This window comes from Bombina bombina, chromosome 4, assembly GCF_027579735.1.
Source record: "Bombina bombina isolate aBomBom1 chromosome 4, aBomBom1.pri, whole genome shotgun sequence".
Taxonomy (NCBI): Eukaryota; Metazoa; Chordata; class Amphibia; order Anura; family Bombinatoridae; genus Bombina; species Bombina bombina.
In genome coordinates, this window is record NC_069502.1 from 1,193,415,897 (window position 1) to 1,193,430,354 (window position 14,458).

At 36.8% G+C, this 14,458-nt stretch overlaps 1 protein-coding gene across 3 annotated transcripts in view; it reads right to left on the reverse strand.

Annotated features, from left to right (window-relative positions):
* Nucleotides 1-14,458, reverse strand: part of DAAM2 (dishevelled associated activator of morphogenesis 2) — a 776,135-nt gene that overhangs the window by 160,673 nt on the left and 601,004 nt on the right. For all 3 annotated transcript variants that reach the window (XM_053712672.1, XM_053712673.1, XM_053712671.1), the window contains one exon: nucleotides 7,055-7,161. In XM_053712672.1, the coding sequence (XP_053568647.1) occupies nucleotides 7,055-7,161 (107 nt within the window). The remainder of the gene's footprint in view (nucleotides 1-7,054; nucleotides 7,162-14,458) is intronic.

Here is a 14,458-nt window from a genome sequence, read left to right on the forward strand (position 1 = left end):
TAGATAGATGATAGATAGATAGATGATAGATAGATAGATAGATAGATAGATAGATAGATAGATAGATAGATGATTGATAAATAGATAGAGAGAGAGAGAGAGAAATTAGATAGATAGATAGATAGATAGATAGATGATGATAGATTGATAGATAGATAGATAGATAGATAGATAGATAGATAGATAGATAGATAGATAGATAGATGAGAGATAGAGAAAGAAAGAAAGAAAGAAAGAAAGAAAGAAAGAAAGAAAGAAAGAAAGAAAGAAAGAAAGAAAGAAAGAAAGAAAGAAAGAGGGATAGAGAGAGAGATCTTAGATTTAAATAGATAGATCATAGATAGATAGATAGATAGATAGATAGATAGACAGATCTTAGATAGATAGATAGATAGATAGATAGAAAGAAAGATAGATAGACAGACAGATAGATGATAGATAGACAGATAAATAAATAAATAAATAAATAAATAGAAAAAACACAGACAAAATACAAGCAAATAGGGTGCAACAAAAGGTTTTGATATACTTGCTGTCAATTAAAATCAGGGATTTGGCCCTTGAACTTATATAATTGATTACAACGTATGTAAGAGATTTGTTTCACATACACACATTTCATACATGGCTAAATAGGTAATCTGTTTACAGAGCAACATCTGCAGATACAGGGTTCCCATGCAGTATTAAAGGGCAAGTTTATATCTCACAGCGTAGGGCATTCACAGGGAAATGAATTCCTGGGAATCACTAATGCTCTGGCATTTCCTTTAGTTGTATCCTCCTCTGCATTTCTATAAAACAATTCTAAACAAGAAAAGCCACTTGGTAAATATTTTGATGCTCTACAGGATAAACACATCACAAGTTATACGTTAATATGAAATTTCTCAGGATGCAAATATTTACCAATTGTTAAGTGGAATATGTAACACAAGTCATACACATGAAGTTATTTCTGTATGAATTTATTAATCAATTACAACAGCACAGAAATGCTTCCTTCATAAGATATCATTTAGCAAACAGACCCCTTGTCCTTTAGCCCATGGATCACACCTCAGTCTAATGCCTGGCACTGCAGCCTATCTAACAGAGGGCAAAAAGCAAGTTAGCAAAACCCCACCCACCAATAGCTTCCCTTCGAGAGGCCAATCTGGGCTTGAGCCCACAGCTGACAAGGCTAGCCCCGGTCATATTGATAGTATAAAGTGCAATGTTCTGTAGTTGTTATCTGTTGAAGCCAATCAGGGACATATATGTAACATGTTAGCCTTGAGAAGTCTACAGTGTGAATTTCCAGTTCTGAGAATTAAAAAATCCTCAATTTTCAAAATGTAATGACATAAAAAGTGGAAAAGTAATTAATAAAATTATATTGCAAACTTGTTTTACTATGCATAACTAAACCTTTGTTTAAAAATCTCAAGGTTTTTAATTTCCCTTTAAGATTAGTAATAATTTTATTTATTTATGCATTTTATATAGTGCTCCAGAAATGGCTCGGCTACTTTCATATTGACTTTGTACATCTTAAAAATAGTTAAAGGGACAATGACTTCAAAAGGAAATTCATATAAAACAGCAACATATCTAGAAAACAATAATTTGCCCAGTTTGTCCTGCAATTCACCTCTGAAACCTGTGTGATGGGGTTTCCCACTTCCCCCTGAGGCTAGGCTGCAAGTGGCCTGTGCAATATGCTACCCATTGATTGGTTGGTTAGAGAACAGAGTCATTTATATCTGTCCCACATTTGCAGCAGCAAAGTAAATCGGATAAACAACAAGAAAAAAGAGGCGCCCAATGGTGCAATTATTTAGATAACTGTTAAATCTATAATGGTACAAAATTCTATTCACATGTAGGAAAGCGCTAAACAGTGCGGTCAGCACCATAACCAGGACCTCAGAGCTGCCCAGCAAGCTTACACCTGGCTACAGTAATCTCAACACAGTGACGCTTAGATTATCTGTGGGATTGTGTATCAAAACACCATAATCCAGAAAGAAATTATTAGCTAAAACAACCGTAATACAGGAGTGAAGACTGATGAAACAGTCTACTATGGCCAAGAAACGCGTTGCTTTTATTAATACTTTACTCCTGTATTACTGTTGTTTTATCCCAGAAGTTCTTTCTGGATTACGGTGGTTCCATTCCTCAGGGGAAAGCGGAGTTTGGGTAGCCGGGTTACGTATACCATCTTCTTTAATCCGGTGGTGATTCATGCACGCTGCCACCGATAATCTAAGCCTGACTGCAGTGAATTTCCTGTAGCCAGGTGTGAGCTTGCCGGGCAGCTCCGAGGTCCCGGTTATGGTGCTGACCGCACTGTTTAGTGCTTTCCTACATGTGAGTGGAATTTTTTACCATTATAGATGTAACATTTATCTGAGTTACTGCACCATTGGGCACCTCCTTTTTCTTCTTGCGTTCTAGTTGTTGATGGTGGGCCAGACAGTTTTTGGGTACAGCCTTTGGAGGACCTGTGGTATGGATATGTTAGACTGTTGTTCAAGATTTTACTAAGATCATTTACAACATATTTATGTCTTTTCTTTATATATATTTTATGTTTCAATGTTTCATTTTGCTGTATTATTGTCACTAGGTGGCATATTTCACATTACCATAATTAATAATCTTATTGTGATCATTTAGTGAGCTCCCCCACTTGTTCTTTTGTCTTGTTGAATATGATAAAGAATACTCAGGGTGAGTCCCTCCTAAACTATACAACAATGGACATTTTTATCACTAAGAGACACTTATTTCTATGCATATGTTTGCAAAGTCATGCCCAGTTGCTGTTGTACTACGCACACACAATAAAACATTTTACTGTCTCCAAACCATTTTTAAATATCGTAAACTGCAAGCTTCAGATGACCTGCTAGTAGTCATTTGGAGCTGATAATATTAAGCTATAATGGCTTGTGAGATTCTATAAAAAAATCTCTCCAGTATTACGGAGCCCTTATCCTAATTCTATAAAGGCAGTTTTTACCTTGAGATCGGTGTGTCTGACAACAATATGTTCCTGCTTTTAAAGGGACATGAAACCCAATCTTTCATGATTTAGATAGAGAATACATTTTAAACAACTTTCTTATTTACTTCTATTATCTAATTTGTTTCATTCTCTTGGTATCATTTGTTGAAGGAGCAGCAATGCACTACTGGTTTCAAACTGAGCACATGGGTGAGCCAATGGCAATTGGTATAAACATGCAGCCACCAATCAGCAGCTAAAACCTAGGTTCTTTGCTGCTCCTGATCTTGCCTAGATAAACCTTTTAGCAAAAAAATAACAAGAGAAGGAAGCAAATTAAATAATAGAAGTAAATTGGAAAGTTGTTTACAATTGCATTCTTTATCTGAATCGTGAAAGAAAAATGTTGTGTTTCATGTCCCTTTAAGTATGTGATAAATACATTACATAAGGACTCACAAAAAATAGTTATTTAAAAATTCCATAAAACCAATAAATTAAAGATTCAAATAAATATCTGCAGTAAAATTTATATTGTTCAATCGCATTAAATATTGTAACAAAATTATTTTGAAAAAATTGTATTTTATAAAAAAATGAAAGTTTATATTGAAATTGTGCAGGAAAATAAACAATTAAGGGCTAGATTACAAGTGGAACGCTAATTTATTGTGCGCCCGTAAATTGGCAAATTCGCCTGTTTGCGGACGTGCGATAATTAACCAGCTATTACAAGTGGCTGGTTATTGCTACCGTGAGCTTGCAGCAGCAATTAGCGCTCCGGAAATTAAACATAGATCAGATCCCTGGTTAATTTTCAAAAAACGCCTCAAATGGCCCCAAACTTTAGTGTATGTTTCTATATTAAATTAAAAAAATGAATAGCATCTTACAAGTTAAAGTTGGCGGGTATGGGGTGTTAGAAAAAAACAGCACTGAAAAATGCCTTTACATTGCAGTCTATGGGGAACTGTGTGTTCCTATATACACATATATACACATAAATATATATTCATATACATATATATTTAACAGTTGCTGCCCATAACACTGCGTGACTTACCCCCTTAGCCCCCTGGAGCCTATGGAAGAGTGCTCTAGTGCACATTTGCTTGCGCTGGTATTACTAAGCAAAGAGCAGATATCGTTTTCGTGAAAGCAATATTTTGCTCTCCACTTGTAATCTAGCCCACAATGTGCACAGTAGAAATAAAAATAAAACTACACCACACATGCAATTTATAATAAGAAATTCAGAGTATTATTTCCCTTATGGTGAAATTTGTTTCCCTGCCTCTGCTAGTGGGCAGAACATGGGGCATACCATGGGTCTAGGTGACATTTCTCCTCCAGGTCTTGTGGGTTCTATAAACACCCTGCAGTCTCACTGTTTTTTCCCCCCAACAAACTAAAAGGTAAAAATACTTACCCTATTAGAATAACACATATATATATAGGCAAATAGAGGTGATTGTAAGATATTATACACTGAAAGCAGAGTAATCTCATTTGTATTGGTTACCGGATTTCATTTTTAAAGTCCCTTCTGCTAACTTCACTCTCCCCAGAGAAGTTTCCCTTTTCAGAGCAGCCCCTGCGACTGTTGGTTTAGAGAACTACGTCTGACCCAGCAACTTTTTTTATAATTGTCTCTTAGTGATAAATATGTTCATCAGTACAGAGGGAGGGAACATGTGATATACAGAGCAGCAATAGGGAAGAAATGTGCCCTAAGCTTCTGTACACTGTATATTTAAACTAATTTGCTTAATGAATGGAAACTGCAATTTTACAAGAAAAATGTGTCAGTTTAGGGTAAATAAGGGGGAATTAACCACAAGGATTTATGCAAAGTTCAAGTCAATTGGAAACAGCTGCTGGTTTATAGTTGGAAACCCAATCGCTGGCATTTAAAGTCTTTCTGCAGGATTAAACAGATGTGCTGTCTTATTCTTTCTATTTTATAACAAATAATTTGCTTTTCTTTAATACAGCTAATAAGCCTCAGGCTAGATGGCTGGGCGTGGGTATTGCATGTATTTGCAATATGAAGCTCACCGTTTGACACATGCAACAGTCAGTATATAATAAACACTGGGCAAGTGTACAAGTGGCACGCTAACTTGCGCATGTATTACAAGATGAAAGTAAACGTGACTGTACTAGCGCAAACTACTTTTGCGATTGACGGGTTAGCGTGATTGAAGTCATTGTGTACAGGGTTAGGGCTAAATAAACACAAAATAAATACATTAATATAAAGTGTTACACTCATACAGACACTAATAAAAATTATTCATATAGATATTAAGAAAAAAGTTATAAGGATTAAAAGTATATGGTATATGACAATATTTGAATGGAAAGGGCTATAATGTAAATATACATATGTATATATGTCTAACTATGTATCTGTATATACCTATACGTCTATATATATTTTCAGATAGATAGATAGCTAGATGGATATATAGATATTTTAGAAAAAACACACACACACACACATATATATATATATATATATATATATAAAAATAAATAGACTTTCTTCTATGTAAAGAACATTGGATAATAAAATATTCATAACTACTTTCGGGTTAGCGCAGTTGGTCTAATACATGTCGGATAAGCATGCGAGCAATAAGTGTTAGTTTTGTTTTAGTTTTGTGCTCTATGGGAGTAAAAGGTTAGCGAGGTCGGGATATCCGAAGTTGTCAAGTTAGTGCGTGTCCTTCTAATATGCATGCTAACCCACACGCGTTACAAGTTTACTTCTGGTGGTGTTTGCACACGACGAGTGAAAGTGCTTGCACACCACTTGTAATCTGGCCCACTATCTCCTAATTTGTAAGGTAGTAGAGAGAATGGTTGATGCTAGGACAAAAGTTCTTGTAATTTTACTGTTGTAAACGTGAAAGGAGGTTTAATAAAGTTTGTTATATATGAATTTTAATAATTTCCTTAATGACTCCTGTACAATATGTAAATTCTTGGAAAATCAAGCAAAATACACATTTTACTAAAGTCACCCCCCCCCCATACACACACACACACACACACACACAACAATTCTGAATACAATTTTAACCAGGCTTGCTTTAAAAATAAGTTAGAAGAAGGCCTATGCCCAGAATGATGACAAGTAACCATGATGGATCCTCTTAGGGGGATGTGATTAAACTGGATTGTACCATAGTGACTCCATTTTAGAACATTTTAAATTAATGGACTTGTTGATATTGGGGTTGATTCCTGATCAGATGTTGAGTTTCTAGCTTTTTTATGCTTGTCTAATGCTACCAGAAACAATTAAGTACAGGGTGTGATGGGTCAAAATCTGATAAACATTTCTCAGATTACAAAAAAGACATACAGAAGACAAACACATGGATTACAGTACACTGGCAATATATTATATCTATAGGCTAAAGGGACTGTGTACACAAATTTTCATATAACTGCATGTAATAGACACTACTATAAAGAAGAATATGCACAGATACTAATATACAAATCCAGTATAAAACCTTCTTAGAACCTCCCAATTTAGCACTGTTGATGAGATTAGGCTGGGGCACCTACTGAAAGGGGCTGGGAAATCAGGAAGAGCAGACATACCCCCCTCCCCTGCATATGAAAAGACCCATTAGACACACAGGAGCAAGCTGGAATCTGAAGGCATCAGTATACCTAATACACACACAGACACACATATATATATATATATATATATATATATATATATATATATATATATATATATATATATAAATGTTATTTAAAAATAAGCAAAACTATACATTTTTAAAAAAACACACTCAGATGGGCTATATAAATGGATCATCTACAAAACATTTATGCGAAGAAAATAGTGTACAATGCCCCTTTAAGTTTGAAAAACGTTTCTATTTAAATTTCATTAGATTAAAATATTCAACACAGATTGTAAAAAACATGCTGAGATTGTATAAGCGCTCACAAGATATGAATCAGTGATATCAATTTAATGTCAACATTTCAGCCAATCTATGTATTTTATTCAACAACCTTAACACTTACTTAGAGAGCAGAATGACACAGTTCTGAGCCCTACGCCCATCAATTACCGAGAGCTCTTTGACTTTGCGTGTGGACAAGTACAGGTCTTCCATGGAATCCATGTCTTTCTGCAATAACAAAGCATCAAGCAGAAAATCATTTTCACAGTAGCTCCTTAGTTAAATGGGTATATATATATATAGATATATATATGTGTGTGTGTGTGTGTGTGTGTTTGTATGTATATATATATATATATATATATATATATATATATATGTGTGTGTGTGTGTGTTTGTATATATATATATATATATATATATATATATATATATATGAATGATAACACAAAAACTTTTCTTTCACTCATGGTTAGTGTTTACTAAAGACATTTATTATCAATCAACTGTGTTTACTCTTTTTAAATCATAATGACAACAGAAATGACCCAAATGACCCTGATCAAAAGTTTACATACCCTGGTGATTTTAGCCTGATAACATGCACACAAGTTGACACAAAGGGGTTTGAATGTCTATTAAAGGTAACCATCCTCACATGTGATCTGTTTGCTTGTAATTAGTGTATAAAAGGTCAATGAGTTTCTGGACTCCTTACAGACCCTTGCATCTTTCATCCAGTGCTGCACTGACGTTTCTGGATTCTGAGTCATAGGGAAAGCAAAAGAATTGTCAAAGGATCTGCGGTAAAAGGTAGTTGAAGTGTATAAAACAAGAAAGGGATATAAAAAGATATCCAAGGAATTGAGAATGCAAATCAGCAGTATTCAAACTATAATCAAGAAGTGGAAAATGAGGGATTCTGTTGAAACCAAACAACGGTCAGGTAGACCAACTAAAATTTCAGCCACAACTGACAGGAAAATTGTTCGGGATGCAAAGAAAAACCCACAAATAACTTCAGGTGAAATACAGGACATGAGGTGTGGCTGTTTCAAGATGCACAATAAGGAGGCACTTGAAGAAAGATGGGCTGCATTGACGAGTCGCCAAAAGAAAGCCATTACTACGCAAATGCCACAAAGTATCACGCTTACAATATGCCATACAGCACAGAGACAAGCCTCAAACCTTCTGGCACCACAAAGTCATTTGGAGTGATGAGACCAAAATTGAGCTTTTTGGCCACAACCATAAACACTACATTTGGAAAGGAGTCAACAAGCCTATGATGAAAGGTACATCATTCCTAATGTGAAACACAGAGGTGGATCGCTGATGTTTTGGGGATGTGTGAGCTACAAAGGCACAGGAAATTTGGTCAGAATTGATGACAAGATGAATGCAGTTTGTTATCAAACAGAACGCCTCATTTTCCACTTCTTTATTAGATTTTGAACACTGCTGATTTGCATTCTCAGTTCCTTGGATATCTTTTTATATCCCTTTCCTGTTTTATACAGTTCAACTACCTTTTTCCCACAGATCCTTTGACAATTCTTTTTTTTCCCCATGACTCAGAATCCAGAAACGTCAGTGCAGCACTGGATGAAAGATGCAAGGGACTGTCAGGAGTCCAGAAACTCATTGACCTTTTATACACACACACTAATTACAAGCAAACAGATCACAGGTGAGGATGGTTACTTTTAATAGCCATTCAAACCCCTTTGTGTTAACTTGTGTGCATGTTATCAGGCCAAAATCACCAGGGTATGTAAACTTTTGATTAGGGTCATTTGGGTAGTTTCTGTTGTCATTATGATTTAAAAAGAGTAAACATAGTTGATTGATAATAAATTACTTCAGCCAAACACTAACCATGAGTGAAAGAAAAGTTTTTGTGTTATCATTTATTCTCTGAAAAATGGCCAAGAAATCATAAATTCTGCCAGGGTATGTAAACTTATGAGCACAACTGTATATACACAAACATTCCATCAGACTTATCCATTTATAAAGTTGTCACAAATGATAAAATAAGCAAAATAAATAAATCAATAAAATGATGAAGATTTTCAAATAAATGAAGCGGTAACAAAAAGGAATCATTCTGGACAGTGGATGAGTTTTATAAATGGTATGGAATTAGTATTGTAGGTAAAAGTAAATAAAAAACACAAAATATGGGTGTTGAGATTAGGCGGTAGATTTATCATACCCTGGTGGATATGATTCGCTATAGCAACTTAGAAGTGTAAAAAGAAAATGCTCTGATATGTTGAATGATTTTGTTATAACACTATTGCTTGTACATAACTATGTGATTAACTCCAGCAAACACATAGATGCTGTTAGCTCCAAAGCAGCAATGCACTACTGAGAGCTAGCGAGCTAACGATAAGCGACATATATATGTGCAGCCACCAATCAGAAGTTAGCTCCTTCTAGTGCATTGCTGCTCCTGAGTCTACATTAGTATGCTTTTAAACAAAGGACACTGTCAGGGTATGGCTGAGTGGCATTGGATATCACATAATTTAATATCTCCTTTAGCTAATATCTACTATGAATTGATTTAGCTGCATTGTGAACAAACACTGGAATGGGTGATATCAACCCTTCCCTTTTGTTCTCAACTACAGACTTGTAGAACAAAAGAAATAGACAGGACTTCTAAAAGAACAAACATTGGTCCAAAACAATAAGAGATAATGTCGCATCTCAAGAGCCTTTCATAACGGTCTCAGAAGAGAGGTCATTTCTAATGAATTATGTTGGATAGCCTTCCCAGATTGAAATCTCTAAATTAATTTAGCCTAAGAAATTCATTACATTACAGGAACCCATGTGGATAGGCAGTCGAAAGGTCTACAATTTGAGATACCTTTCCCAGATGACCAACAATTTAGATGTCTATTATCTCAGTGTTAAATTGTCCCACGCTTAGCTGAATACACATAGGCGTCTAGGCTCATGTTACAGCTAACACATGGGAAGTTGAAAGCCTAAGAATTAAGATTTTAAAATATCTTAACCTATGTACTTTTGATAACAAATTATCTACATAGTTCTTAGATAAATTAATGTATACCACAGACTGCCTGAATAATATAGATAATGATCTAAGACATACATCACATGTTACATACTGTGCTGGATATAATGAATTAAAAATAAACAACTGCATTGGTATATATAAATGTTTAAGTTATTTCAAAATAAATAAATTTTTCTTTGTTTTCCAGAAATCTAGTGAACATTACAGGGAAGAATCTGATGTGAAGATGAGGTTTCTAAATAAGGTACTATAAGCTAATGTATAAATGCATAGATGTTGAGCCCATGGCCCCTAGTTATCAAGCCGTCAACCTCAAATATGCTGGAATTCTGCAGCGTATTTGTGGCGAGGCTGATTCGCCTTAGTTATCAAGCCCTAGATACAGGCAAAAGTAGAATTTTGTGACGTAAGCTTCGATCCGCCGGACTCAGTCCGACACAGATCGATTCTTACGTCACTCCAGATGTTCCGCACACAAGTGCGGCACTATCTGACTACTTTTGCTAGTTATCAAAAACTAGCAGGTACGCTTGGCACTTTTCCGGCCCTGGGGGCGGCGGATCCCATAGGAATCAATGGGAGTCTGACCATAGCGAAAGTTCATGTTCGCTGCTGCCAGACATCCCATTCATTCCTATGGGAGCTGTCTACACCTAACATCCTAACATGTACCCCGAGTCTAAACACCCCTAATCTGCCCCCACCTACACCGCCGCAACTAAATAAATGTCCCCGCCGCAACTATAATATATGTATTAACCCCTAAACCGCCGCTCCCAGACCCCGCCGCCACCTACATTATACCTATTAACCCCTATCCTGCCCCCCTATACCGTCGCCACCTATAATAAGTTTATTAACCCCTATCCTGCGGATCCCGGACCTCGGCGCAACTAAATAAATAGTTTAACCCCTAAACAGCCGCTCCCGGACCCCGCCACAACCTATATTAAACTTATTAACCCCTAATCTGCCCCCCCTACACCGTCGCCACCTATAATAAGTTTATTAACCCCTATCCTGCCCCCCCTACACCGTCGCCACCTATAATAAGTTTATTAACCCCTATCCTGCCCCCCCTACACTGCCGCCACTGTAATAAAATTATTAACCCCTAAACCTAAGTCTAACACTAACTCTAACACCCCCTAACTTAAATATTAATTAAATACATCTAAATAATATTTATCTTATTAACTAAATTATTCCTATTTAAAACTAAATACTTACCTTTAAAATAAACCCTAAGATAGCTACAATATAAATAATAATTATATTGTAGCTATTTTAGGATTTATTTTTATTTTACAGGCAAATTTCAATTTATTTTAACTAGGTACAATAGCTATTAAGTAGTTATTAACTATTTAATAGCTACTTAGCTAAAATAAAGAGAAATTTACCTGTAAAATAAAAACTAACCTAAGTTATAATTACACCTAACACTACACTATACTTAAATAAATTAATCCTATTTAAAACTAAATACTTACCTGTAAAATAAACCCTAAGATAGCTACAATATAAATAATAATTATATTGTAGCTATCTTAGGATTTATATTTATTTTACAGGTACCTTTGTATTTATTTTAGCTAGTTAGAATTGTTATTAAATAGTTATTAACTATTTAATAACTACCTAGCTAAAAGAAATACAAAATTACCTGTAAAATAAATCCTAACCTAAGTTACAATTAAACCTAACACTACAGTATCATTAAATTAATTAAATAAATTAGTTACAAATAACTAAAATTAAATTAAATTAAATAAACTAACTAAAGTACAAAAATAAAAAAAACATAATTTATGCTTACCTGATAAATTTATTTCTCTTGTAGTGTATCCAGTCCATGGATCATCCATTACTTATGGGATATTAACTCCTCCCCAACAGGAAGTGCAAGAGGATTCACCCAGCAGAGCTGCTATATAGCTCCTCCCCTAACTGCCATTCCCAGTCATTCGACCGAAAACATGCAGAGAAAGGAAAACCATAGGGTGCAGTGGTGACTGTAGTTTAATGGAAAAATTACCTGCCTTAAAGTGACAGGGCGGGCCATGGACTGGATACACTACAAGAGAAATAAATTTATCAGGTAAGCATAAATTATGTTTTCTCTTGTTAAGTGTATCCAGTCCACGGATCATCCATTACTTATGGGATACCAATACCAAAGCTAAAGTACACGGATGACGGGAGGGACAGGCAGGCTCTTTATACGGAAGGAACCACTGCCTGAAGAACCTTTCTCCCAAAAACAGCCTCCGAAGAAGCAAAAGTGTAAAATTTGTAAAATTTGAAAAAGTATGAAGAGAAGACCAAGTTGCAGCCTTGCAAATCTGTTCAACAGAAGCCTCATTCTTAAAGGCCCAAGTGGAAGCCACAGCTCTAGTAGAATGTGCTGTAATTCTTTCAGGAGGCTGCTGTCCAGCAGTCTCATAGGCTAACCGTATTATGCTACGAAGCCAAAAGGAGAGAGAGGTAGCCGAAGCTTTTTGACCTCTCCTCTGACCAGAATAAACGACAAACAGGGAAGACGTTTGTCGAAAATCCTTAGTTGCCTGTAGATAAAATTTCAGGGCACGGACTACATCTAGATTGTGTAGCAGACGTTCCTTTTTCGAAGAAGGATTAGGACACAAAGATGGAACCACAATCTCTTGATTGATATTCCTGTTAGTGACCACCTTAGGTAGGAACCCAGGTTTAGTACGCAGAACTACCTTGTCTGAATGAAAAATCAGATAAGGAGAATCACAATGTAAGGCAGATAACTCAGAGACTCTTCGAGCCGAGGAAATCGCCATTAAAAACAGAACTTTCCAAGATAACAACTTGATATCAATGGAATGAAGGGGTACAAAGGGAACCCCCTGTAAAACATTAAGAACTAAGTTCAAACTCCATGGTGGAGCAACAGTTTTAAACACAGGCTTGATCCTAGCTAAAGCCTGACAAAAAGCTTGAACGTCCGGAACTTCTGACAGACGTTTGTGTAAAAGAATGGACAGAGCTGAAATCTGTCCCTTTAAGGAACTAGCGGATAAACCCTTTTCTAAACCTTCTTGTAGAAAAGACAATATCCTCGGAATCCTAACCTTACTCCATGAGCAACTCTTGGATTTGCACCAATATAAGTATTTGCGCCATATCTTATGGTAAATCTTTCTGGTAACAGGCTTCCTAGCCTGTATTAAGGTATCAATAACTGACTCAGAAAAACCACGTTTTGATAAAATCAAGCGTTCAATTTCCAAGCAGTCAGCTTCAGAGAAATTAGATTTTGATGTTTGAAGGGACCCTGGATCAGAAGGTCCTGTTTCAGAGGTAACGACCAAGGTGGACAGGATGACATGTCCACTAGATCTGCATACCAAGTCCTGCGTGGCCATGCAGGCGCTATTAGAATCACTGATGCTCTCTCCTGTTTGATTCTGGCAATCAATCGAGGAAGCATCGGGAAGGGTGGAAACACATAAGCCATCCCGAAGGTCCAAGGTGCTGTCAAAGCATCTATCAGAACCGCTCCCGGATCCCTGGATCTGGACCAGTAACGAGGAAGCTTGGCGTTCTGTCGAGACGCCATGAGATCTATCTCTGGTTTGCCCCAACGTCGAAGTATTTGGGCAAAGACCTCCGGATGAAGTTCCCACTCCCCCGGATGAAAAGTCTGACGACTTAAGAAATCCGCCTCCCAGTTCTCCACTCCCGGGATGTGGATTGCTGACAGGTGGCAAGAGTGAGACTCTGCCCAGCGAATTATCTTTGATACTTCCATCATTGCTAGGGAGCTTCTTGTCCCTCCCTGATGGTTGATGTAAGCTACAGTCGTCATGTTGTCCGACTGAAACCTGATGAACCCTCGAGTTGTTAACTGGGGCCAAGCCAGAAGGGCATTGAGAACTGCTCTCAATTCCAGAATGTTTATTGGTAGGAGACTCTCCTCCTGATTCCATTGTCCCTGAGCCTTCAGAGAATTCCAGACAGCGCCCCAACCTAGTAGGCTGGCGTCTGTTGTTACAATTGTCCAGTCCGGCCTGCTGAATGGCATCCCCCTGGACAGATGTGGCCGAGAAAGCCACCATAGAAGAGAATTTCTGGTCTCTTGATCCAGATTCAGAGTAGGGGACAAGTCTGAGTAATCCCCATTCCACTGACTTAGCATGCACAATTGCAGCGGTCTGAGATGTAGGCGTGCAAAGGGTACTATGTCCATTGCTGCTACCATTAAGCCGATCACCTCCATGCATTGAGCTACTGACGGGTGTTGAATGGAATGAAGGACACGGCATGCATTTTGAAGCTTTGTTAACCTGTCTTCTGTCAGGTAAATCTTCATTTCTACAGAATCTATAAGAGTCCCCAAGAAGGGAACTCTTGTGAGTGGAAAGAGAGAACTCTTCTTTTCGTTCACCTTCCATCCATGCGACCTTAGAAATGCCAGTACTAACTCTGTAT